The 24173-nt window shown below is 47.4% G+C and overlaps 1 protein-coding gene across 2 annotated transcripts in view; it reads right to left on the bottom strand.

The window, feature by feature from the left end:
- Positions 1–7921: 7921 nt before the first annotated feature.
- GAB3 (GRB2 associated binding protein 3) overlaps positions 7922–24173 on the bottom strand; it is a 63845-nt gene continuing 47593 nt past the window's right edge. The window contains exons 3-10 of one of the 2 annotated variants that reach the window (XM_058032746.1): positions 22378–22594; positions 21496–21968; positions 18952–19007; positions 17531–17780; positions 16331–16412; positions 14643–14745; positions 13299–13412; positions 7922–12288 (exon numbers count right to left, since the gene is read on the bottom strand). In XM_058032746.1, the coding sequence (XP_057888729.1) occupies positions 12172–12288; positions 13299–13412; positions 14643–14745; positions 16331–16412; positions 17531–17780; positions 18952–19007; positions 21496–21968; positions 22378–22594 (1412 nt within the window). In that variant the 3' untranslated portion in view covers positions 7922–12171. The remainder of the gene's footprint in view (positions 12289–13298; positions 13413–14642; positions 14746–16330; positions 16413–17530; positions 17781–18951; positions 19008–21495; positions 21969–22377; positions 22595–24173) is intronic. The other variant, XM_058032747.1, reaches the window with a different exon arrangement.

Here is a 24173-nt window from a genome sequence, read left to right as displayed (position 1 = left end):
AAATAAAGATACTTGAGTTTAGAATTTAGCACAAGCACTAAGAATTTAACCAAAACTGGGTGTTCACAGAGGTAACTGAGAGGCTCTAGGGACAATGAGAGGTTGGTCACAGTGGAGGAGGGAGCCTGAGCTGGTGTTGCAGCAGGTACTGTCAGATGGAGTGGCTCCTACTGAACACAACCTGCCTTTGCCACTTGTCCTTTTGCTAAAAATTTCCATTTTTGTGGAAATGCTGCATCCACCAAGCAGCCCCATGTGCCACAGAACTAATAAATAAATGAAGGGATCATTTTCTATGGGTTTATGCTGGGGGACTGGCAGACTGAGTTCTCCAAGGCTGCAGCACAACTCTGTTGCTTAAAAGACATCAGAGAAAGCCACACACTGCAAATGTTCTAACCACAGGAAAAACTCAAATGGAAGTTGATGCTTTACTAAGCACCAGTGAATCCACATGAGAGAGAAACCTTAAGTGAAGAGTTGATTTTCTGATCTCTAATAGCCACTGACTCCCAATCAAGGTTTTTTTCAGGGTTTAATTAATTCTCTTTTGGGATTTTTCAGCCTGATTACCTGCTCTCACAAAATTTGCAAGCAAGGCATTTACTTCTTTGAAAATAAGGTGGGCAGTGGGCTCAAGAATTACTGGGGAGAGGATGGATGGAGTGTGATCTTCCAGGAAAATGTTGAAAATCAGATCCCATCAGCCTGGCAGGGTTGGGAGAAGCTGCTGTGCTGAGCGTGCAGATGAGAGAGCTGAGCATGGTATTTTTAGAAAATCAGCCAAGCAGAGAGTGCCACGTTCCTTTCTGTGCTCTTCCCTTCTTTTTAAACCAGCCATCATCATCCCAGAGGTGAGAATGGGTGTACCAAGTATCAGCTACAAAATAGCTGGTTTCACTGGGTAGTATTGCTAGGGAGGTGAAGTTTTGTTATCCACCACATTGCCTGGGAGGGGAAAAAATATCAAGGGCTGGACATGTTTCAGGGCACAGGAATGCTGAGCACAGGACAGTGCCCTGTGCTCCATGGGCAGCTGGCACAAGGATGCTCTGGCTGCTGCTGAAAGCCCTGTGGCCAAATTTCATGCACATTTCCAAAGTGTGGAACACTGACATGTTAACAGCACAAGCCTGTGCATGTGCTTTGCTCTCAGCAAGCATGGGTTTATTTCACCTTTCTTTGTGATCAGCTAAAATGAAAATGTTTATTAGCTGCCTGTTGCTATTACTTTCACAGCTATGAAGTGGCCTTTGCATTACAATCAGTTGCTTTGGCTCCTATTGTTTTTTGAAGTACTAAGGTTGTGCAGGCTGAGTGTGCAGGCAAGGACAGAAACATTTGTTTGCTGAAAAGCCATTTGCTTGGTTTCCAACTACACCATCATGCCTATTCAACAATTTCCCCTCTTCCCCTGGGTTTCATCATCCCCACCCCCTTAAATATCACAGCGCAACCCCAGTCTTGTTTTCTGCAAGAATTCTCCTTCTGTGTATAAAATTAATCAGCAAAAACAGAAAGGGAGCACTGGCAACCCCTCATGAATCCCCACTTCTGGCAGGTTTTTCTCTGATGGATGCAAGTGTGGGGTTTAGTATGCAAGCACACACAGCATCTTAGTGATGGATGAGCCTCCCATTCCTCACACAGTGGTGGGGTTGGTGTTTCAGGGCAGTGCAGCCGCAGGCACTGGGCTCTGCAGTGTCATGCAGAGTCTTTTTCTGCACCCAGCAGAAGGTGCGCAGAGAAGGTGATGGTAGTTTCTGTGTCCCTGCATGGGGGAAGCAGCAAAACCTCACTTGAGAACTGATAATGGCAGTGTGGCCACAGCAGGGCTGCCTGTGACTTGAGCACATGAAGGAAATGGCATCACTTTCTTCTTAGGGCACCAAGTGAGAAGGGCCTGGGTCTGTGAGAGCCAGAGAGAGTGTTCATTGCAAACACCATCAGCTGGGCCATCCTTCACCAGGGTGCCACCCAGCCCTGGCGGTCGTGGGTTTGGAGTGGGGGGCAATGGGCCAACTTCAGACCAGGATTAACTGTGCTGGGTGTTCCTGGGGTTGGACATCTCTGAGTCTGGCCTAGGAACACCACCCACCATGGGGTGTTTGGAGAGCCACAGAAGTGCCCATGCCAGAAGGTAAAGGCAATTACATTAACATGGACAGTTTTCTGCCTGCTTCAGAAGGTAAAACATGGCAAAAATTACAAAAACACGGACTGCAAAGATTCCTGCATACAAAACTGTCATGGAGTGGACAGCCATGGTGCAGCTTGGGGCCCTTCCACCTTAAAGGCTCTGGGTGTTGGCAGGTCCCACCCGTGGCTGGTGCACCCTGCTCTGCCTGGGCACAGCCTGATACTGCTGGTTATCTCCCTGGGACAAGGAGCCCAGGACACTGCAGGGGAGATGTTTGTACCAAGGCATTTCCAGCTCATGCAGTGCTCACACCTCTGCCTTGCTGTGTTCCAGGACCCTGTGACAGCAGCACTGGTACTGAGGAGCTGCAGAGTTGGTGCCATCCCAGTTCTGCAGTAGTGGCCACTTCTAGCAAACCAAAACCATGACCAATATTGCAATGGATCTCACAGACAGCATGGGGACTGCCAGGAGTGAACCTGGCTGTAGCCATCCCTCACTGAGCTGATCAGGAGCAGAATTGTTACAGGTGGCTGCGCCTTATTTGTCTTAACTGTCCCTTAAAAGCCTGACCCCAGGAGCCACAGCATGGGCTCAGACCCACAAGCACTGAGAGCAGAGAGAGCACATTTCCCATGGCAATAAATGCAGCTGAAAAGTGAAGTCACCATAGCTGGAGTTCTGCACCATTCCTGTCACTGCCCAAGCTGCTGCTGGTGGTCACACTGCCCCCAGGCAGCTCTGCACGGGGGAGGTGACAGGGAAAAGTGGCATTTTCCTGTCCCTTTCCAGGCAGCACAGAGAGCTGCTGGGGTGGGCAGGGCCTCCAAGGTTTTGGTGTGCACAGGCAGGGCAGAGCAGGCCCTGGGCAGCCAGGCAGACACAGAAATGGAAACTCTGCTCTTCCCTGAGGAGCAGCGCAGCTCCAGGCCAGCCCCCACATGCCTCTGTGTCCCAGGGTAAGAGACAGATGCCTTCTGCTTCTTGAGACTATATACATAGATGTGTCCTCAAGCTATATATAGATACACATTACAGAGATAAAAATCTTTTATACAGATAGAGGTCTGCTTGCTTTTCAGTTCCAGCATGTACTGTTCCACTGGCAGCCCCTCAGGGCTGGGAGTCGTTCAGATGGGCTGTGAAGTGAAGAAGAAGCACATAAGGAAGGTGTCTGACAGCCTGAGACACGGGGAGGAGGAGGTGAGCCCTGCCTGAAGGGTGTCCTTGAGCTCTGCCCTGTTTGGTGGCACAAACAACAACCCATACCAGAAATTCTGGCTTTGATAAATCCAGGTTGGTTTGCTCAGCCTTGATAGAAGCAGCCTGGACATCATGGACCTTGGTGGTGGACACTGTGGGGCTGGGAACCGGCAAGGGCAGTAGTGATTCTACAGCCAATTTAACATCAGCCAAAACAGCATGCTGACTGATTTTGTTACCAAGCAGTTGATGAAAAATGCCCTTTATGAGAAGAAATCCAGGTGAATTGATTTAACTTGAGGGCCTGACTCCTGGATTTCCCCTCAGCTTTGCCCAAGGCTCCAGTGGGTAGGAGCTCAGGGGAACAAAACTTCCACATCCCAAACCATCACCTTTTATTTTGGCTCGGAAAGCATGCAAATATCTGTCCTTCAAAAGATCTAGAGAGAATCCTTATCTGCTGTTCACATCATGTGTGGCCTGGTGGCCATCGCCCCAACAGCAGAGGGGAGGAAAAAAGGAACATGCTTTGGTGGAAGAAAGCACTTGGTGCTGGCAAAGACTTTCAGCAGCCATGGAATAGACTTTGTGCTGTGATTGCTTTTTTCTCATAACCAGCCATGGTGATGAGCTCCCCCACTCTCTGCTTAAGCAATAGCCACCAGTGGTGGCTGAGATGGTTTTGGACTCTGGGAAGACAAATAATGTCAATAGCTAAGGGCCATTCATCTTGGGTTTCCCCCCACCCCATATATAAACATGGGAAAAAGAATTACTGACATTTCTGGCTATTACAAATTTTAATTTGATGCAAAAGTCAGATTCTGGCTGTGCTGATTGTGGAAACCCATCTTTATTTTTTCTCCCTGTCATTTTGTCTTTACATGTCCTGCAAGTTCCCTGCTGAGCTGTTTCTGTGAGTTGCTCAGCTCTGAAGGGCAGAGCCCCCCTGTCCTGGGGTGAGCACATTCCTTGTGCTGAGCAGGCAGAACGGGACGGATTTCCTTCGGTGCCATTTCCTGATGATTTCTGACTAACTGTGGAGGAAGTTAAACCAAAGAAATGATGAATCTTCTGTTTTTGTTTTTGGTTTTTTTTTTTTTTTAAAACACTTTAAAAAATACATCTATTGTTTTGAACTGTAAACAGCCTGCCTTGCTGTCCTGCTGCCTGCCTCATTTTCATGCATGAAATTTACACCAAAAGCCAGATAAATTTTCCTCTGGGAAGCCCTTACCATTCTGGGGGAACTTCATTTGCCAGGGTCAGTACACTGGGCTTGCTCAGTGCTTTAAAATAATTTCGTCATAGTCTAAATGAACATACCCTAAGATATGACTGAGTCACCTGCTCCTGTGGCCAAGGGCAAATCTCTCAGCCTCTGGATTTTTGGGGCCCCAAGGGGCCTGGGCACAGCCCTGTGGGTGTGAGGCTGTTTGTCAGGGAAGCAGCAGCAGGAGGAGGCAGGAGAGGGTCAGTGTGTCCCTCCTGGGGCTGCCTGCCCCTGGGCACAGCGTGTCACATCCCTGGCTGGGCATGTCCTCGGGCAGCTCAGGTGGGAAGGGGAACAGCTTCAAACTGGGGCTGGTGGCAGGGAAATCAGCTGGATGCCACTGCAGTAGGGGCACACAAACCCCACTGGCACTCCTCCTGTAAACTTTGCCTCCCTTTGCCTGATAGGCCTGGCTGCTTCCTGAAAGCCACATTAATGCTAAACAGAAACAAGGAAGAGTTTTGGAAACCTTGGGGATTTAATGAATTCCTGTGTTGCTCAGTCCTCCATGTCTTTCTGTAGAGGAATTCTCACTTTCAGGCTGTATAAAAGGTTGCATTTAAAGCTTGTCCTGAATTTTGATCTGGAAATTTAAAGGAAAAAGCTCTGTTTGCCTTCTGGCACCTCCTCAAGTGCAAGTGCAGACACCTGCCAGTGCTGCCTCTATTTGATGCCTTGTCCTTTACGCTGTTGTGTAACTCTACAAAACACTCTGTGGCTTCCCAGAGAAAACCAAGATGCTGGCAGAGTGACAGAAGCAGAAAGGATGCTTCATGGGAGGGGGCTGTGGCTTCCCCTTCTGGGGGAAAATACAGAGCAGGTCTCCCCCATGCTGCCCATGGTGGGAAGGATGCTAAGAAATGACAGCAGCAGCAAAGCCAGCCATGTGAAGATAGCAGCAGTCAGAGGCACTTCCAAGAAGCTGAGCCCCTGACAAAGAATGGAATTTCTGAACGAAGGAGCAAACTGAACTGCAACAACCACCACAAACCCATGACATGAAAACACCCCCTCAAATTGCCCCAAGCTTTATGGCCCTGAGTGTGAGCCCACCAGAGAGCAAGGCTTTTCAGGCTCTTACACAGTGATGGATATGCCAAGATCCCAAAGCTGTCAGAGCAGGATGCTGGGGTTGTTTAACAATGAGCTTATGCTAAAATTGGATGTGAAAGGAAAATCAAAGTAGAACAAAACAGGACAGTGAATGAAAGGTTGGGCTGCTCCCTGCTCCCTCCTGCATTACAACAGGGCCTGGGATCAGCTCCCCAGGTGGGAGTGGGCTGAGCCTCTGCCAGTGCATCCTTTGTTTGTGCTGGATGTGGTACCCCTGGCTGCCAGTGTGCTCCCATTAATATGTATAACCCAATAGCTGAGTCCCTCTGCACTCTGTGCCCTAAATAACTGGAAGAGGAGCTTTGGATGCAGTTTGATGGGGAAATGCAGATCTTAAGACCTGTCAAAACACAGTGTGAAGCCTGCATAAGTTGCTAGCAAAAGTGGAGGACTAAGAACCCACAAATTCAGTGTTGTTTCTGCTACTGCCACTGGCTGGGGGAGGTCACTGTCCTGCAAAAGCCACATGAAAAATTGGAAGTAAAGTATGGCTCTGTTGCCAAAAATCATGGAGATCTCCTGGAGAGAAATGAGCTATCACCACTGTTGTGTTGAGCTGATACAGAGCCCAAGGACTAGGAAGGAATCCTGTTTCTAAGGCAGATGCTCTCCTGGGCATCTCTGGCTAAAAAAGACCAAAGCTTTGTACTTTGTACTTTAACCAGAACAGTTGAGGAGACAAAACGTGCAGGGCTGAGAGATTGGATATGAGAAAAAGGTTCCTCAGCCAGAGGGTGAGCACTGGAACAGCCTCTGTAAGGAAGTGGTCACAGCACTCAGCCTGCCAGAGCTCACAAGGAGTTTGGACAATGCTCTCAGGCCCACGATGTGATCCTTGGGGCTGTGCTGTGCAGGACCTGGAGCTAGACCCCAGTGTTTGTTGTGGGTCTTTTCCAACTCAAGGTATATTCTCTGATTCTATGATGGGAAATTAGTGCCTTTTTGAAGAGGCCTGTTTTTCACACCCCATGAAAATAACCTGGATTTGCTACCTGGCTGACTGCTCTGTGGCTTTTTGCTTCAGGGAAATATTGGATGTGGTTTGAAATTGCAGATGTAACTAGAGAGGCCAGCCTCTATAGAGCCAAGTGCTTACATATCCAGACATTTTGCTGTCAGTTTTTTCACATTATTGTTATTATTATCCAATCAGTAAGGTACTTTGCATGGAGGTGTGGAAGTGTGAGAGCTTCCTGGCTCCCCCCATGGTGGCAGGACTGATGCAGTTGTTTTTTGCCACAGTTGTTTCTCTCCGAGGCTCTGTGAGGAGAGGCATTGAGGGAGCTCTTTTCTGGGAAGTGCTCCCTGGTGAAAGGGCTGTTGCCATTTCTGCTGAGCAGAGCACATGGAGGAGCTGTGAAAAATCAGTCAGACTTTATCTGACCTTTTATTTGTCTGACCTGCCCTCCCTGGAAGACCAAACACAAAATGTCACGGAGTTCCCTTCTATCAAGGCTGCAGGCGAGGGCTTATCTGAGCCACACGTGTCTGTGTGTCTTGAGCTGAGCAGCCAAGTTTCCATCAGGGCTCTCCAAGCCCTCCACCTCCCTCCATCCCCCTGCTGTGCCTCCAGCCAGATTACAAAGCGTGCAGATCCAAAAGTGGCACTTTCCTGAAGCAATAAATAAACTATTTCCAAACTACCTGGCTTGTTAGCAGCAAGGCTTGCTCAGCTCTGCTCCCATGGACTGCCTTGTTTCACCTTCCAATTCCCAGGATGTGCACACCCACATTCCCAGCTTGCTGCATGTGGAAATTGTATTACCAGCAACTACACTGCTCAGCACAGAGCAATTAAAAGACCAGGTTAAATAACAACCAGCCTTTGAATCCAAGCCTGGAGCATGTGCTGAATAAATTTGTGCTTGTGCTCTACATGGTTGTTCAGGAGCTGTGGCCCCTTCCTGCCCCTTGGCTGTGACTGGGGGACTGCAGCTCTCCCTGTCCCAGGAGGACACAGACATCAGCCCAAGCCACAACTTCACAATTTTTTGTTACTCTGCATATAATCTCCCTGATACACAGGCACATGACATTTGTTTGCCAATTTGTTTCAACTTGCATCCAAATATTTTATATGAACAAGTCACTGCCTAATAGGAGAATTTAAAAACGGAAACAGCATGAAATGAAAGGTGTAGGAGCTTATCCCATGAGCACTTTCACATACCAAAATAATTAAAGATCACAGCTACCTTTTATATTAATTTATTAGAAAAAAGATACAGTTTAATGTGCAAATATATACACCAAACATTACAATGAAACATGAGGAAGGTGAGGCCCTTCCCTCTAGCAATGACTTGTCCCTTCGTAACAGAGATGACTGTTTAATGCTTCCCCACAGATTTACAAATACAAAAAAAGTATAATGCTTCATTTTCACAAGAAAAAGTTTCTTTTTATTTGAAAACAAAAAATATCCTGGCTTTGACATGGCAAATGTCTGCTATTTTGGTGGCTTTCATTTTTTTTTAAACCTGAGCAAGTTTTGCAGAACAGGGGGACAAAGGGAAGGCATTGCCCTGTACTTCGTTCTCATCACAGCATCTGGTGGTCTTTGAATTACTGAACTACTTACTGCAAGTGAATGCAACTCCAAAACCTACATCTAGGATGTAGTTAGTGACAATGAAGAAAGCAGGTGCTACCAGTGGCAAAGTGAGCAGGCTGAAAACACCTTGCTCCAGTTACATGGCTGCTGGCATTTCTCAGGTTAAGTGTTCATTTCTGCCAGTAAGGAAATTAATGCTGCCTCCTGTCATAAAGGAATTAGAAATGTCCAAAAAGCAAATGAGTTGTGGACCTGCTATGCCTTGGTCAAATGTGCAGTCACTGAAGGAGAGAGTAAGGCCATATTAAACACATCAGTGGGGGGAACCCAACAATAACCACAGGACTCAAACCATTGAGCTTGGTTGTTTTCCGTGTCATCCTGCAACCAAGTTTCATCCAGCAACTCCACAAGGTGACATTTCCAATTAAACCAAAACAGCTCTGCTCATTTAGTGCTCTCCCTATTTTAATGAGAGGCCCCAGCAGTGCTGGAAAAGGCACTACAATACCTGGGCTGGGCAGTGCCAATTCCCTCAGCAGAGTTTGCTAAGGACCACTGGCCACTCTGTGCTCATTCAGGTGCAGAGCATCTCTCTGCATCAGCTCTCACTACACTTTTGGAAAAAATACACACAAGTAACAGACCCATGGCAAAAAGAGAACATCATCAGGAGTGTGCCTGGCTGGCCCCAGAGCCAGTACTAACCAAGGGCTCCAATCTGGGCTATATTTTCAGTCATGACAGTTTCAAAAGCTGACTCAGTTTTCACATTTTCTTTCCTTCTTGGCCAAGGGATTAGGATTTAAGAACAGCCTTAACTGAACAGCAACTCCTTTTTGCTCTGTAACACTCCTCTACTGCCAGCAGTTTGCTCTTATAGGTACTGGCCCTCAGGTTTGTCAGTCATGGCTGCTGCAGCTTCCCTCACACTCAAATCCTTAGTGGTGAGGTGGCCACAGTGGATTTGGCTTTGCCATCCTCCCATCATCCTGCTCCTCTTAACCCTCCTTGAAGTATTGTGGAATTTGACCAAAACAAAAGGAAAAAAAAGCCTTTGAGAAGGACTGCTCTGCTTTTAAATTTTATCCCCCAGCATTTTTTAATTGCTCCTGTTTCATGTGTTGTACCTGCACAAGAATGTATGCCATGGGCCTGCAGCAGCTAGTAAAAAGGATGTTACATGAAAAATCAGAATAGACCCTCAAACTTAGCTCTAAGTTAAAAGTAAAAGTTAGAAACCAGTGAGCAGCATTTGATCAAGATAAGAGTGTTGTGAGGGCAAGCAGGGGACACAGGAAGTTGAAAGGGGCCATTCTCCTCTAAGGACAGTCCCTGCCAAGCTATATGCTTATGTCCTTTTAGGGGAGTAGAAATCCAGATACAGCTCTTTCTTCTCTAAACTTCTGAATGATCTGTTAGCCAGGTTTGTTGAAGTTTAAATATTTTTACAATAAACTAGAATAACAAGTGAGTCAGTTGTCTCAAATAACTTGGTGTTTTTCCACTTGAGAAGATTTTCTGACAGCATGAAAGGAAACACTCCAGTCAAACACGAGCTGATCTGTGATTCTGATCTACATCAGAGGCTGCTCTGCCATCGCTCCACAACCTGGGATCTGCAGCAGCAGAACATAACTTCACTCACCCTTTGTGGAGGTTGTCTGTCTGTAATTTAAAATGCCTTTTAGCTGGTCTTTTAACCCTTCCAGTGCATCAGCACATACCAAGAGCTTTCAGTGACACATGTTATTTGCACACTTTGAAAGAAAGGCAATTCTTTTGAGCAGAAAGGCAAAGGTCTCAGTATCCATAGCCCTTCCCTGCTTCCCTCTCTCTGACACCTCTGTGCAGGTGCAGATCACACTTCCTCTCCCCTGTTACAATATCCCAGGGCATGGGTGCTCCCAGCTCTGCTAAGTCAGTTACAGGACAAAACAGCTGGGTGTTAACAAACTAAATTTCACACCAGACAGACAAGGTGCATGTGGAAAAGTTGGAATTATTTTCAAAATTTTTATGAACATCAACTTCAATTTGAGAGCTTTGGTGAGGGGGGAGAGGAGCAGGGCAGGAGGGACCAGCAGGTCAGCTACCTGCAGGATAACCCCAATTTCCAAGCAGCAGCTCTAGTCCAGGACACTTCACCCTGCAGGCCTGGGTGCCCCGTTTGCCCCAGTCAGTGAAGGTGCTGGTGACCCTTGTTCTTGCAGGGTAACCCAGTGAGATCCTGGTCAGCACAGATCCCCAGGGGCTGGGCTAAACAAGCAGTGAGACCTGCAAAGCCCTTCAGCTCTCTTGAGGTAGGAGGAAAACTGTGTTTCTGTTAGCCATGTTGCCTCTGCCACGGGATGAGCGATGGCCTCCCAGAGTGCCTGAGTGATGGGAGCACACAGGGGGTAAGGAACAAGCTGAGGAGGAGCCTTGACATGCCAGTGGTTTCTGCAATGGCATTTCTATGACCTCTGTTTGTAGATTAGAATTTTTAGGATGTCAGGTTACAGCAATGAACTGAGTGGTAACAACAGGCACATGAAGGGAGGCCAGGGAGTTGGCACTGTCAGAGAAGAAATCCTTTGTAAGGGTCCTATCTGTCTGTCCCTGATGACAGGATCAGACCTCTTATGGCTACTGGGACTCACCTACAGGAGCAAAGCCTGTGAGACCAAACCCAGTGTGGGTCACTCAGCACCACTGCCCACTTCCATGAGTCAGGTGGCTGTGTGCCACTGTAAAATAAAGACCACAGCCAAGCATTTAAAGTTAAATATCTTATAAACTATACACACATGTCATCCTGAGATAGTGCCTGTAACAAGTCCCAAGGTAGATAAGCTTCCTGAGCCCAGAGGTCCTCGTGCTGTGTGAGCACATTGTTGTCCTGTTTTGGCAGGCTCCTGGCCTCCCAGAGCACGCTGCACTTCCTAACGCTCTTTTTTATTTTGGGGTGGGTCTAGTGAAACAATCAGATTGACGACTGCTACCAGCATTCCAATGGCATTCCTTCTGCTGTTCAGATGAAAGCAGTCTTGATCCTTTGCCAGTTCTCTCAAGGCTTGCAGAAACAGGCTCACAGCTTCCCTTTCTATTTTTTGGCCAGCCAAGAGCTGTGTGGCTGCAGCCTCCTACAAGAAGAGCAGCTGTGCTGTGCTGAAGACACTTCCCAAGACAGGGGAGGAAACATCAGTAGGAATCAGACAGAAAAGTGACAGGTATGAGCCACAATGGAGGGAAGAAGCTGAGTACAGTGACCACCATCCAGAGGGTCAAAGACCATGCATTTCAGTGGCATGGACACGTAGTTCTGTTTTGAGTTCTGACAGCTTCAGCTCACAGCCAGACCTTTTTAACCCAGGGGAAAATATTTTTCAAAATTCTCTTTGCTTAAGCACTATATAGTCAAAAAGTTATTATTGTTTCAGTATTTTAGCCCTTAGTTGATTAGTCACCAAAACCTGTCAGATGCCTGTTGCCACAAAAGCACTCTGAGCACCTGCAGCATTCGTAGGAATATCAAAAAATAGCTTTAGCAACTAGGAATTATGCACAGAAGGAGAAGGCAGGAGGAACTAGATTAATACAACTTGTAGTGGATTTGTTAACATTAAGTGTGTGACTCGTTGCAGAATCATGCCAGAAAATGGTACCATGGAGCACACTGGTAAGGGCAGTAAAAGGCTAATGCATTGCTTCAGTCATCAGTGAACCACTCACTCACTCAACATCCTTCTTCCAGCTGAAATCAAAGGTTTCCAGTAAAAATGCTTACAGACTGTAAGCATCCTACAACTCTCTGCCTTTGAGCTCTCCTGTGATAGCTGCTTCATTAACATTGTGGTTCCAGTGCAAAATAAACCCCTCCAGATCCCTTCAAGAAATCTTCTTCCTTTATACTTTTGATTGTCGTTCATCTGTCCATTCCTGCTTAGTGTTCTGTAAAGCTTGAGTCTTCTGTTCATCTACCTGGACATAGTCCACTCTCTGCTCCTCAGACAGAAAAGGTTTCTATGGGACAGAGAAGAAAAAAACCAATGTTTTAATTTTCACGTTGAAAAGGGGTGCTAGTAAAACTTAGCTTGATTTTCTGTTTTCCCTTTCCCTCGTTCCTTGACTGCTTCCCTTCACCGTGAAGCTCACAGTGACATCAGCTGACAAAAGCATTGCTTTACAGCCTGCTTTAGCTACAATCATCCATCTGTCACCCTGTCACTCAGCCCAGCAAGTGAGGGAAACATGCTGTACTGGCTATTTCCCTGCAGATAATCATTCTCTCCTCATCTGAGTGATGCTGCTGCAGGGATAACCTAACTGATTTCAGATACAGGGAGGGTTTAAATAAGAAAGCTTAAGAGTCATGAGTCTTTTGCATCTGGGAGTATGGGCTGATGGGCAAAATGATACATAGGACATAAAATGATCCCAACTGACAACAATTCATTGCTTTGCAGTCATACCTACCCACCACTTGGGCAGCTTAGAAGTTCTTTGGAACAAGGAACACATTTTCTCAGTATTGCAAAAGAAATTGAAATGGTCTTGGTGATGCAAGAATAAAGATGCACATTTTGCCAGATAATAAGAGATGGTACAGTTTTACCCCATGAATTTATTGTGGGCTGCAAACTTGTTACTGCAAAGAGATTTTTGGGAAAAATAGCAGGAAAGGCTTTGTGGAGACTTGATGAAAATGACGGAGCATGAAGAGATCCTGCAAGCATCAACCTGCTGGCCCACAAGCCCTCATGGCTGTACTTCCCAGAGCAGTCTCATATCATCCTCATATCCTGTGCTGAGCTTGTGTTAGCAGCATCCCTCTGAGTCACTAAGGACACCTCAGCACCCTCACCATGCTTTTATCATATTAACCTTGGGCCTGACAAAAATACAGTCAGCTGGGAACAGGGCTGGCTTCATCATGGCACTCAGGGCACCTAGCAGAATGCAACCCTGGGTCTGGATTTCCTCCCAGCAGACAAAAAGGCAGGAGGCTGTGGGGTTTTTCAGATGACTCCTACCTTCTGCACAGGGGATGGGGAAGCAGAGTTAAAATCCAGTGCTAAGTAATCAAGGTTAGATTTCCTTGTCCATGGAAAAGCACCACTGTATGGAGAGGTGGCCTGTCTGTGTTCCTGTCAGGAAAAAAGAAAAACTTTTAATGCTCTAAAAAACATGATTCTAGAAGGAAACAGGATCACAGCTGGGAGCTGGGAGATACACCTGGCAGAATGTGAATGAGAACAGTCAGGGCCCTCTGTCTAAGCCAAAGGTGCATTTGGTTACTAACCACAGCATAACACTGATAATTGTGGGATAAAGAAATTGTGAGAACATTTTTTCTCCTGATAATTCTGGCAAAAAAACCAAAACAGACTGATTTACACTCAATTTTATCAAGGACTTGTGTTCAGCTTCTCTATCCAAGCCCTCAGAATGCTCAGATTTGCAGGGGTGCCCACTTAAACATCATCATTCAATGAATTTGAAGAAATGGTGAAAATTCAGTTCAAATCTAGAAACTGAAAATTATTCTCATAAAATCACAAACATATGTCAGGTTTTCCTAGACTAGAAAAACCAAATAGGGAATGGTTACAACTGGAACTGCCCTCTTGAGCAGATTTCAGTCTGGTAGAGATGTGGGTTAAAATTTGAAACTATGATTTATGAAGACTGTGGTCAGTTTTGCAATATATTTTTATAGGTATTGGGCTTTGGCTGTGGAGCAGATCTGTAGACATTGGCTCAGATGAATGGATTTGAGATCTATTTCCACCTAAAATTCAAAGTAAAACAAGATTCTGATCTTTTGCAAGATATGGCTAAAGACTAAATGAAAAAAAAAAGGAAGCCACAAAGCCAGATGTTCTTCTTTCATGGGATGGGAAGTGGGGTTAGTGCCACCAGCCAAAGCAGAAGCAATGAGACTTTAATGGGAGTTCTGTTTCTGCACAATATTTGTGTGTTTCTTTAGGAAGTGCACTAACGGCTTTCTGTTATTTCCTAGGAGATTTTGCAAGGCACACTTTTAAGAGGTGAAAAGATTTAATTTTCTTTTGTCTTAATGAGTTCTCATGTAAATATGGCTGATCCCTGTGATCTCTTGGAACTGTTCAGCAACATTCGTGGGCGAACAGCTGAGTTCTGCAGAGCAGGAAAAGGGCTTCCCTTATCTCTCTGTAAATTGGTCCCAGTGTCTTTGGTTTAAAACCATTTCATCATTTGAAAAAAAAAAGAAACAAACCAGAAGGCAAAGGACAAACCTCCTCAACATTTTTTTCTTAGAAAACAAACTTCTGCATTCTCCATCAATGTGAGAGAGCAACATAAAGCAAAGGATGGCTGTGTGAAAATGACATTACCATATGAATGTAACTTTCTTCCTCTTCTCCGGAAACTGAATTGGCAAATATTCTTGCTGAATTAATACTGTCTCTTTCTGGTGAGATAAAGCTCATTCGATTGCTATGAAGAAAAACACAGGAGAGGTTAAGGAAGCATCTTACAGATGCACTGAAATGAAGCCAAAGCCTGACACAGTCCATATGGTGAATAAACTCACACTAAGGCTGCAGCCTTTGTGGAGAGGATGTCCAAAGCCACTTCTTAGTTCTAGAAATAGTGTGCTATATTGCTGACGGATTTTGTTGATTTTTTTTCCTCTGGGATTTATGAAAGTTTGCTTTCATCTGGTACAACAGAAACCATAAAACATAGAAGCAATTCTCTACTAAGGGGCACAGAGCTATCATTCATTTGGGTGATGATGGGGGCTGTGCAGGTATCCACATTTTGGGGACTGATGTGAATTCATCAGTCTGCAAAGGAACTGGGTCTGGCTTTGCACACAGCGTCAATGCCTGCCACCCGTGCTGTGGAGAGGGCTGTGACTCAGCTCTTGCACAAGGAAATCTCTCCCATGAACACAATTCTCTCAGAGGTGCATGGTGAATAAATTACCACAGGCAAGCACAATGGGCTTGGTTAATAGGAAATTAGATGGCCTCTCTGTGCATGAGCAGCATAATTCCTTTTACTGTATTAGTTTCTGGCATAACTTTTTTATTTTTGTTAGCGTAAAACATGCAAACTCACTCTAAGCTCATTATCCTTCAAGGACTCTGCTCTGTGTCAGCACTGATTAACCTCAGTGCTCTGGCAGGGGTGCTGGGGCAGCAGGGTATTGGCTTTCCCTAACAGGCAGTGCCAAGGGGCTTAACCAGCCTTGGGCTGGATGTGAGAGAGGGCTCTGCAACTGACAAACTGCTCATCTTGTGTCTCTTTTGCCCTTCATGTGACAACCTGAAATGGGGGAGTGGAAATACCATGTCTGGCACTCATGCCAGCAAACTCCCACATTTTCTGGAGTGCCCAGGGTGTGCAGAGGAGGTTGGTGGGAATTCATGGCTTTTGCATGCACACTTCAGTACAGCTGCCTTTTTTTTTTTGTGCCAAGACCTCCCAGCCAGCAGGCTGAAGGCCTCTCCTGCTCACAAGTTCCCTGAAGGTGGGTGTTCTGCTGCCCTTGGAGCCCAACAGTATCATCTGGTCATACTACCTGGGCTTTGGGATCAAAGGCATTTGTTTTACCAACAACTAATTTCTAGTGACAAAAAGTCATGCCAAAAGTTCAAGTCTGGACTGCTGTGTGGCAGTGCAGAATTCTACACCCAGTCTACAATTCAGGGAGCTCTTTATCTGATCTGGTTCTACTTTGCTGTATTAATTTTAAGAAGCAAAAATGGCTCGATCATAGTTTAGGTATGCCAAGCTTTTAGCCACTGTAGCAGCCACACCAGAGTGCAGACCAGCTCCAGGTTAAAAGGAACCTTCAAATCATGACACTGAATTCTCTGGAGCTGCCCACTGTGAAAGGGAGCCCTGCTTTTCAGAGACAGCAAATGCCTGGGGGATACTGAAAGGAACCTTGGGGAACTTCTGTTTGTGGACTTTGCCAGGAATCTTTATTGTGGGATGGGATAAGTTATTTTTAACTCTACTCCATGCTAATGCTCAGAAGATTGGAATGGCAGGTTTCTTGTTGACTTACTAAGGCACAGTCCACATCCTGGTCACAGCAGCGTGCTCCCGGATCGTGGAGAGATTCCTCAAGTCCAGAGGAGGTGGTCGTGCTGTAAGAAAGAACAAAAGGAACTATGTTTTCAATGAAAAGTACAGACTGTTCAGAAAAATGCAGTTTTGTATTAACAGAAAGAAACTAACAGAGTATTTCACAGAACATAACCAAGAAGGAAATCAGTAACAAATGACCTCTTTGGTCAGTGCTGGAAAGCAAAGTCCTCCAATCACCCTAAAATAACAGAATAAATATGGTGGGCATAAAGAGACCAAATGCCACACGAGATACATACACTTGCCCCAAATATGCTCTGTATATGCTGCCTGGGAGAGGCTGGTTAAGCCTACAGCTTATAACAGGTTTTGGATTGTGTTCTAAACAAAAAGGTCCAACACATGGAGATCAGGACCATCCCTGTCACCACTCAATGTACACATGCCCACCATTTTCAAGATCCTTTAAGGAAAGTATGAGTTTCCTTTTCCTCATGGCAATGATCTAAATGTCTGCCCCCACTTTACAACAGCACTGCCTGAACCAATTTCTGAGTAACTATGTGGTTCTGAAACCCCAAGAGCTTTATTGTAGGCTATGTTTAGGCAATTTCCCCACTTGAAATCTGAATTTTGTCCCCAGTATATTCTCTAGAAGTGCAACCCAGATTTTGGACATGCCATGAAAACATGAGTGGAAAATTACCATCAGCAAAAGCATCTGTAGAAAATTCCTGATTAAACTAAGACAGCTGTGCCTACCCAAGAGAGGTTTAACCACAGCCAACACATCAAGTTTGAGTACTTGAGTGTTTGGATGTCCCATTCCTGGCAGGTTGGAGAGCTGGTGAGACAGGAGTACATGTGCCTCAGAGTGGCAGGATTTAGCCTGCTGTCTCTCCCAGGCTAGGTCCCCTTGGCTGTTTGCAGTGACAGTGAGAGCCGGGCACTGTTCTCACACAGCCTCCTGGGCTGGGACTGCAGAAGCAGCCGTGGAAGCCCTTCCTCACTCACAAACCTCCCTGCAGGCACATCCCCGGCTACAGTGCTGGAAGTGACCGTGCAGCATTTCAACCCATCCTCTAGAGGGAGAATTGCTTTCAGACACTGTCAAAGGAGGTCACCCATGTCCCCACCAGCAGGACCCCCAGGCTTTGCACTTGAGGTCAGGGCTTACACTTCCTCCGAGGCTTGAGGTCCCGGTTCACCGGAGGGGGCTCCACGTCGGAGGGGAGCTCGGGCAAGGGGCTGGTGAGTTTTTCAGTGCTGACCACGGGGAAGGTGCAGGTGGCGGAGCCGGGGCTCATGGGGATGTAGCCGTCGGGGGAGCACTCGGAGGCGGGCGCGGAGGGCGACGTGCTGGGGCGCATGGGCACGTAGCTGTCCTCGGAGCTGTCGGCCGAGCACAGCGGGGAGAAGCGGCACGGCTGCAGGGCAGGGAACAGGGAGAGGGCTCCATTAATGCACAGCCCAGGCACCTCCCAGATAGGAGCTGGGAACACAGGGCACAGCGGGGACACAGAGAGAGGGCTCCATTAATGCACAGCCCAGGCACCTCCCAGCCGGGAGCTGCTGGGAACACACCTGAGCTGAGCCCAGCACTGCTCTGATGGACAAGACACACACGTGTGAGTTCAGGTGAACCCTCCAGCTCTGGAGCAGTCCACGCTGAGCTTCACGAGTCACTGCTGGAAGCTAGGACCAAACTGACTGGGGACTTTATTGGTGAAATCAGCCAGCTTCAGTGAGGCTGCACTTGCCTCTCACAGCAGTAATTCTGACCTATAAAATGAGGTCAGAGTTACTACTGTGAGAGGCAAGATGCTGATCCTGACAAAAAAAGTCTGAAAGGACAACACCTGATGAACTAGACTCTGGCAAATGTGGAACCTGAGAGAGCACACACAGACCTACAACTCGCTTCTGATCACTGAGAATTAGCATTAGGAAATCACTTTGTGCACGTTAGTGCTGGCTGAGTGGTGAGAGGGAGTGATTACAATCCTTGCAAGCTTTCAAAAAGGAGAAAAATATAAGTTGCCCACCACCAGCAAAGGATCTGCCACAGAAGACAAGATCCAGCCCCAGGCTGAAGACTGGCTATGTGATGTGAGATGGTGCTGTTTAGAACTGTGTCTGTCACAGGCTGAGGCAGGAAGCTGTGGACTGACAGAGCCTTCAACCACAGGCACTGTGACAGCAGACATTTTCCAATGTCTTAAAGAAGAGATATCCCTCAGGACAATGGGGTGATAGGCTTCTTTAGACCCCTTTTTCAAGGAATAAGCCATTTGCCCTGGTGCTCTTGGTCAACAGTTTAATTCATGAAGCTACTGGGAACTCTTGCCATAACAGACCCAGCTTCATCTGCTTTAAAAATGGGGTGCTCAGGATTGAGGCCTCTCCCTCCCTCTTCTCTCAAAGGCTGACTGAAGCCACAAAGCAGCCAGCACTGAAGTTGCCCATAGCTTGGCACTTTTTCCATTTCTTAAATTCTTCTGCTGAACAGAGGAGAGGAATGATTGAATATCAGGATGTGAAATGATTCACTGGGAAGTTTCTGCCAGTGTTTTAAATTTGTGCAAACAGAGTACTTACCAAATTCAAGCTAAGCCTCTTATCTCGACTTCTTAGGGAACTGCCTTCCATGTCTGCTGTGAGGAAAAAAAAAGTGATTAAAAATGGGATAAGGCAGTGCAACCTTACAGAGATAATTCTGGAGTAAAACATATGGCTCTAAAATAATTGGAGTTTTATAAAGATTCCATAACTCCTAAATGAGGAAATACAATGACACTTAAGATGAGATCCAACTCAGCAGCATTTCAAGAGTGATTACATTATTTTAAGTATGAAACCAAGGAACCTGTTCATGTATAATCCAGCTGAAACTTATGCCTCCTGTAACACAAACAGTTGGGGGAAAAGGCTGGTGTGGGAGCAAGCAAGCAAGCAAAGATTTAAATGCAGCTCCTGCTCTATTTGTTCTCTGTTTTCCCATCTGTCAAACTGGGGAAATTATATGAAAAGGGGCTATTATAGATATTATTTCTTGGATATTTGTTTTGGAGCCTTTTAAGGTGCCAGGGAAGCAATTGTTATTGTACAGAAAGTGGTGTGTGGGGGAACTTAATGGTAGGAGAAAAATTCTTTGTTTTTTCATCCAGCAGTGCTGATGTGGTGCAAGGGGCTCAAGGTGATGGGGAATGAGCAGCCAGATCATGGAGACAGTCACCAGTCTCTTGTGCAGGTGGGCCTTGGTATAGGCCAATTTTATTTTCCAAGCAAAAGCCAAAAACGTTAAAATCCAGCATTCAGCACATAGAAGTTCAGCTGTGGGAGATGCTTATAACCACCATCCTTTCCTGAAAAGGGGCTTTCTGTGCAGACAATGGCTTTTCTGTGAGAATGCCTCAAATCCCTGCAACCATGTTAATCCATTCCCTGCTCTTATAGCAGAGATGTCAGTACTGCAACTGGGGGCATTTTTGTGGTACCAGCCAAAAGGGCTAAACAAGAACAAAGCAATTCTGTTAGTGCAGATACATCTTCAGAGAGACACAGTCACTGTCCTGGGACAGCTACAGTTATTTATTTTGGCAAAAAGACATTGAGGCTGTGGCAGGTACCAGGATACAGGTGCCTCACAGCTTATCCTCCTTCATGGCACTTACACTAGCTCATGCTGCTTTCTCCCTGGGCTAATTGCATCTGTGCACCTTTTGCAGGTTAGCAGGGCAAAAAAATAAGTTAATAACTTGAGTGCACTCACTGAGGAAGCTGGTGAGGAACTGCTGCTTTCTCCCTCTTTATTTTTCTGATCTTTCTTGTTAAACACATTTTAATTCAGAGTTTAACCCTTCAAACGGCTTCAGCTACACTTAGGGTAAAAAAAAGTGGCAGCACTTACTAATTCATTGCTGCCCCCATCAGGCAGAGACAACCCTGCAGCACAGCAGCACAACATGACATTTGGCCACTTAATCCTCTTAGAGACATTTTGGTGTAAATTAGGTTGGAGGATCATGAACCAGCTGTGTTGGAGCAGCACACATGCAGAAGCAAGAGCAGCACCTCTCAGGGAGAAACCAAATGTAGCTGATAATTAAGAACAGCAATTCCACTGATGGGTGTTTCTCCAGAAACCTTCCAAGAATTGTCTGTACACTGACAGACTGAGCAGAAATCTCCTTGCTTTAGCTTCTGAGCTTCAAGAGCAAGATCTAACAGCCCCACACATTGTCTGGTCATTCAAACTGCAGGAGTCTAAAGGATGCTTGCCCTTAAAAACCTACACTTTTTTCCTCATCAAAAATGAAGGTTTTCACATCACTACAATATACTTGATGATTTCCAACCAGGTATTCCAGCTGCCTCCCTCTGTCCTGTGGCTCCATGTAATAGTTTTCTCATACTGCATATGCTGGTTTTTGACACCATGATGTTCTGGGTTTTGGTTGTTGCTCCTGTTTGTGATGAAGGTGTTTCAGGAGCAAGTGGAAAAGCCAGCTCAGCTCAGAGTGAAGTTTGCTTTGCAGCCTTGCCTTGCTCTGTAGCAGCAGGTTTTCAGACTGCCCAGCCTGAAGTGCAAGGACAGAGTGGGATTTGTTCAAGGACAGGCAGAGTCCCTGGTTCAGCCAGGATTACATCCCATCCCCAGTGTCTCCCTGACTTCCTGGTCTTTACTCTAAGCTGTGAGAAGACACGCAGCTCTCACAGAACAGACTGTGTGCAGCAAAGCAGCACAGCTCCAGAGGCATTTCCCACATTTTGACCTGTATAAACAGAGATTGGCACTGCCCAACTCAGTGGCTGACTTCTCATTTTAGTTTTTCTACTGCTTTCTCTTCTGAGGAGGAAGGGGGAAAATTAGCAAGGCAGGAGGCACCCTGAAGGGATCAGAGCCAAACTGCTGCCCATCTGCACACATACTGAGAGGCTTCTACACAGCAGGAGCAAACCTAAGGGACTGAATCCTGCTTGCCAGTTCATTTGAAAGCAGCACTTGGTGTTACATTGGGTGGTGTAAGATTTCACAGAGGGGAGGACAGAGAGGCACAACAGGAAGTCAAAACCACTCTGTGCATGTGGGCAGCTCCATCACACTGGTGCTGCTTTGCTGCCTCTTGGAAGTGCACTCACCTTTCCAGTTCCTCATGTTGTCCAAGCTGGACAAGGAGATCCTTCTGGGCACCAGAGCCACCTGGGCCCGGCAGATGCCCGCGTGGCCGTTCTGCAGGGCCCCCAGCTCCTCTCCCCTCCTGTCGGAGAAGTGCGTGGGCTTGGGCGGCCGCGGCGGCGGCGTGTTGGACAGGACGTCCAGCTGCGTCACCCCGAAGGGCAGCGCCTTCTGGCTCTTGTCAGCCTGAAACTCAGGGCTCAGCGGCGTCCCCAGCAGCGGGGAAGAGGAGGAAAAGTCACTGCATGGCCCACTAATGTCTGTGCTCCTGGACACCACGCTGGGATTTGCCACTGCGGCTCCGACCTGCTGCACGGCGCCGGCGCTGGTTGGCTGTACAAGGTACAGGGAGGGCTGGGATTGCAAGGAGTCAACAAAAACATCGTCTGATGATGTTTGCTCCAGAGATCTGTCTGAATTTGACCAGCTGTCACACCTGCAAGGAGACAGAGGTCAGGATCTGAGCTTTCCTTTTCTCCTGGCTGTAAGAACACAGCAAACACAACACTCAACCTACACAGTTTGGGACAATATCTGTCCCTTCCCTCTGAGCTGCACTGGAGGCTGGGGCGCTTGGTGGAGCACCTTGGGCAACAGCAGGTGTCTGGGGGGAGGCTGTGTGTCAGATCCTCAGCCATCCACCTTGGAAAGGGACAGCACCAACACATGATGCTCAATCACTAATCTGTGCTATGAAAAGCACTCTGTAAATTGGATTAGGCTGGTGGTCCCCTGTTGTGTTTGGAAGCCAGCCCTGAGTGGCAGGGCTCCCTGGGGCTGTGCTTCATGCCTGGACAGACAGAGGGGGGCTCCAGCCCAACACACGCGGCAGAGCCCAGACTCACCTGTTGTGGCTGAGCTTGCCTGACTCGCAGTTGGACAGGAAGAGGTAGTCAGGGAGGAAGACTGAGCCCGACTCGCTGGGGGTCTCCTCGGCAGCAGCGTCGGCAGCAGCAGCGGGCTCCACTGAGAAGGAGGGGTCGGCGATGCGGGACGCGTGCGTGGAGGCAGCTGGGGAGGGCTGTGGGGACGAGGTCGTGTGAGACAGGCTCTCCACAGAACCTGCAATGGACACGGATGGCCCGGCTGAGAGATGGCTCTGACTGCCCTGGCTGTCACCACCCTGCTTTGCACCAGGGATGTTTTACGCCAGAGCAGCAGAGAGTCAAGGCAAACACTGGTTCTGGGTACAGGGGATCCTGATTTTGCTCCCCCTGCCCAGGCTGTCAAAGTCCTGCAGGCTGCTTGCTCTGGGGTCCCCCTCTCCCTCCTGCAGCCAGCAATGAGGAACAGACTCTGCTGAAGAAAGAGCTGAGGCACAGCAGCCTGTTTCATCAAGTGGTTTTTTAGTATCTAATGCAAATAATTAATTATTCATCTCCAACACTTCAAATTAATGGTGACAAGGAAAGGGATTGGTTTCTTGCCACTTGCTAGATCTCAGTAGACAAAGCTGAGCTTTCCAGCTCATGGAGTAGCCAGACAAGCTCTGAACTTCTCTGCAAGCTTATTATGCCTCTCTCAGCTGGCCACCAGACCACAAGAGTTTCTCTCCTGAGAAAAGTGACGCTACTTTTCTGGAGGTCACAAGGTACAGGGAGCCCAAGCTCAGTGCCACCTTCTCTGGGCATAACACTCCAGTGTCCCCAGCACAGAGTAGGATGGCAGTGGGACAGGAGGGGGTCTGGGCTGTGGGCAGTGGGGCTGGCCCAGAGCTGGCTGCCTGCTCACACCACCAAGAACACCATCAGTGGCAGCCTGTGGCTGTGATACCCATCTGGCCTGAGCACTGCCTGGCAGCAGAGAAGTCTGGTTGTGTTCCTCTCCTGGCCTCTGTCCCTGCAATGGCTGAGCCACACAGAGTCAAGCTAAACAAAGCTTTTGGGGCATTCCAACTCAAAAAATCAAGTGCAATCCAGACCTCCCACAAGAGGCAGCTGTGGGGTGGGAAGGGTGTCTTTACAGAGCAGCTCCCCAAAAGTAGCTGCTCCTGGCAGCAAGCTCAAACAGTGGCACCAAGAGCACAAGTCCTCAGTTAGGGAATATGATTTCTCTAATGAAGTTCCAGGTTGCTGCATGGCAGTTCCTTCACCAGAGCTGTGTGGGGATGGGGCAGTGCTCACTGGGTCCCTGGCACCTGCAGGGCTTGGCAGTGGATGCCCATCTCTCTGGCTCAGACACTGCCTGAGGCAAAGCTGCCAAACCCTTCTCCAAAATGAAAAACCCCACAGCAGAAACAAACACAAGAAACCAGGAACTGCTGATAAAACCACACTGAGAATTAACATGCCTTCAACACGCAGCAAGATGGCAGATTTCTGTAATGCTGATAGCCAGAACTTGATGGAAATGCTGGGAACCAGCCCCTGATCAGCTGCATGTGGTCCTGTGCCCCAGATTCTGCACTGTGTGATGAGGTCCTAACACCCTCCAGCAGGTCCAATCTAGTCCCAACCTCAACAGAGGCACTAGCCTTGGCACTGCACTAGGCTGCTGTAGTCACTTCTCAGCCTGGGCAGTGCTGGGTTGTCCTGGGTTGACTATATGATGCTTTTATCCCCATCTGAAAAATAACTTTTGTTCATCATGCTGGCTCAGACAGTAACTCTGCTTTTCAATCTAGGACTCAGAGCTGTCTTGC

Source organism: Melospiza georgiana, chromosome 12, assembly GCF_028018845.1.
Source record: "Melospiza georgiana isolate bMelGeo1 chromosome 12, bMelGeo1.pri, whole genome shotgun sequence".
NCBI classification, from domain to species: domain Eukaryota; kingdom Metazoa; phylum Chordata; class Aves; order Passeriformes; family Passerellidae; genus Melospiza; species Melospiza georgiana.
This window is presented reverse-complemented; position numbering and strand designations above follow the sequence as displayed.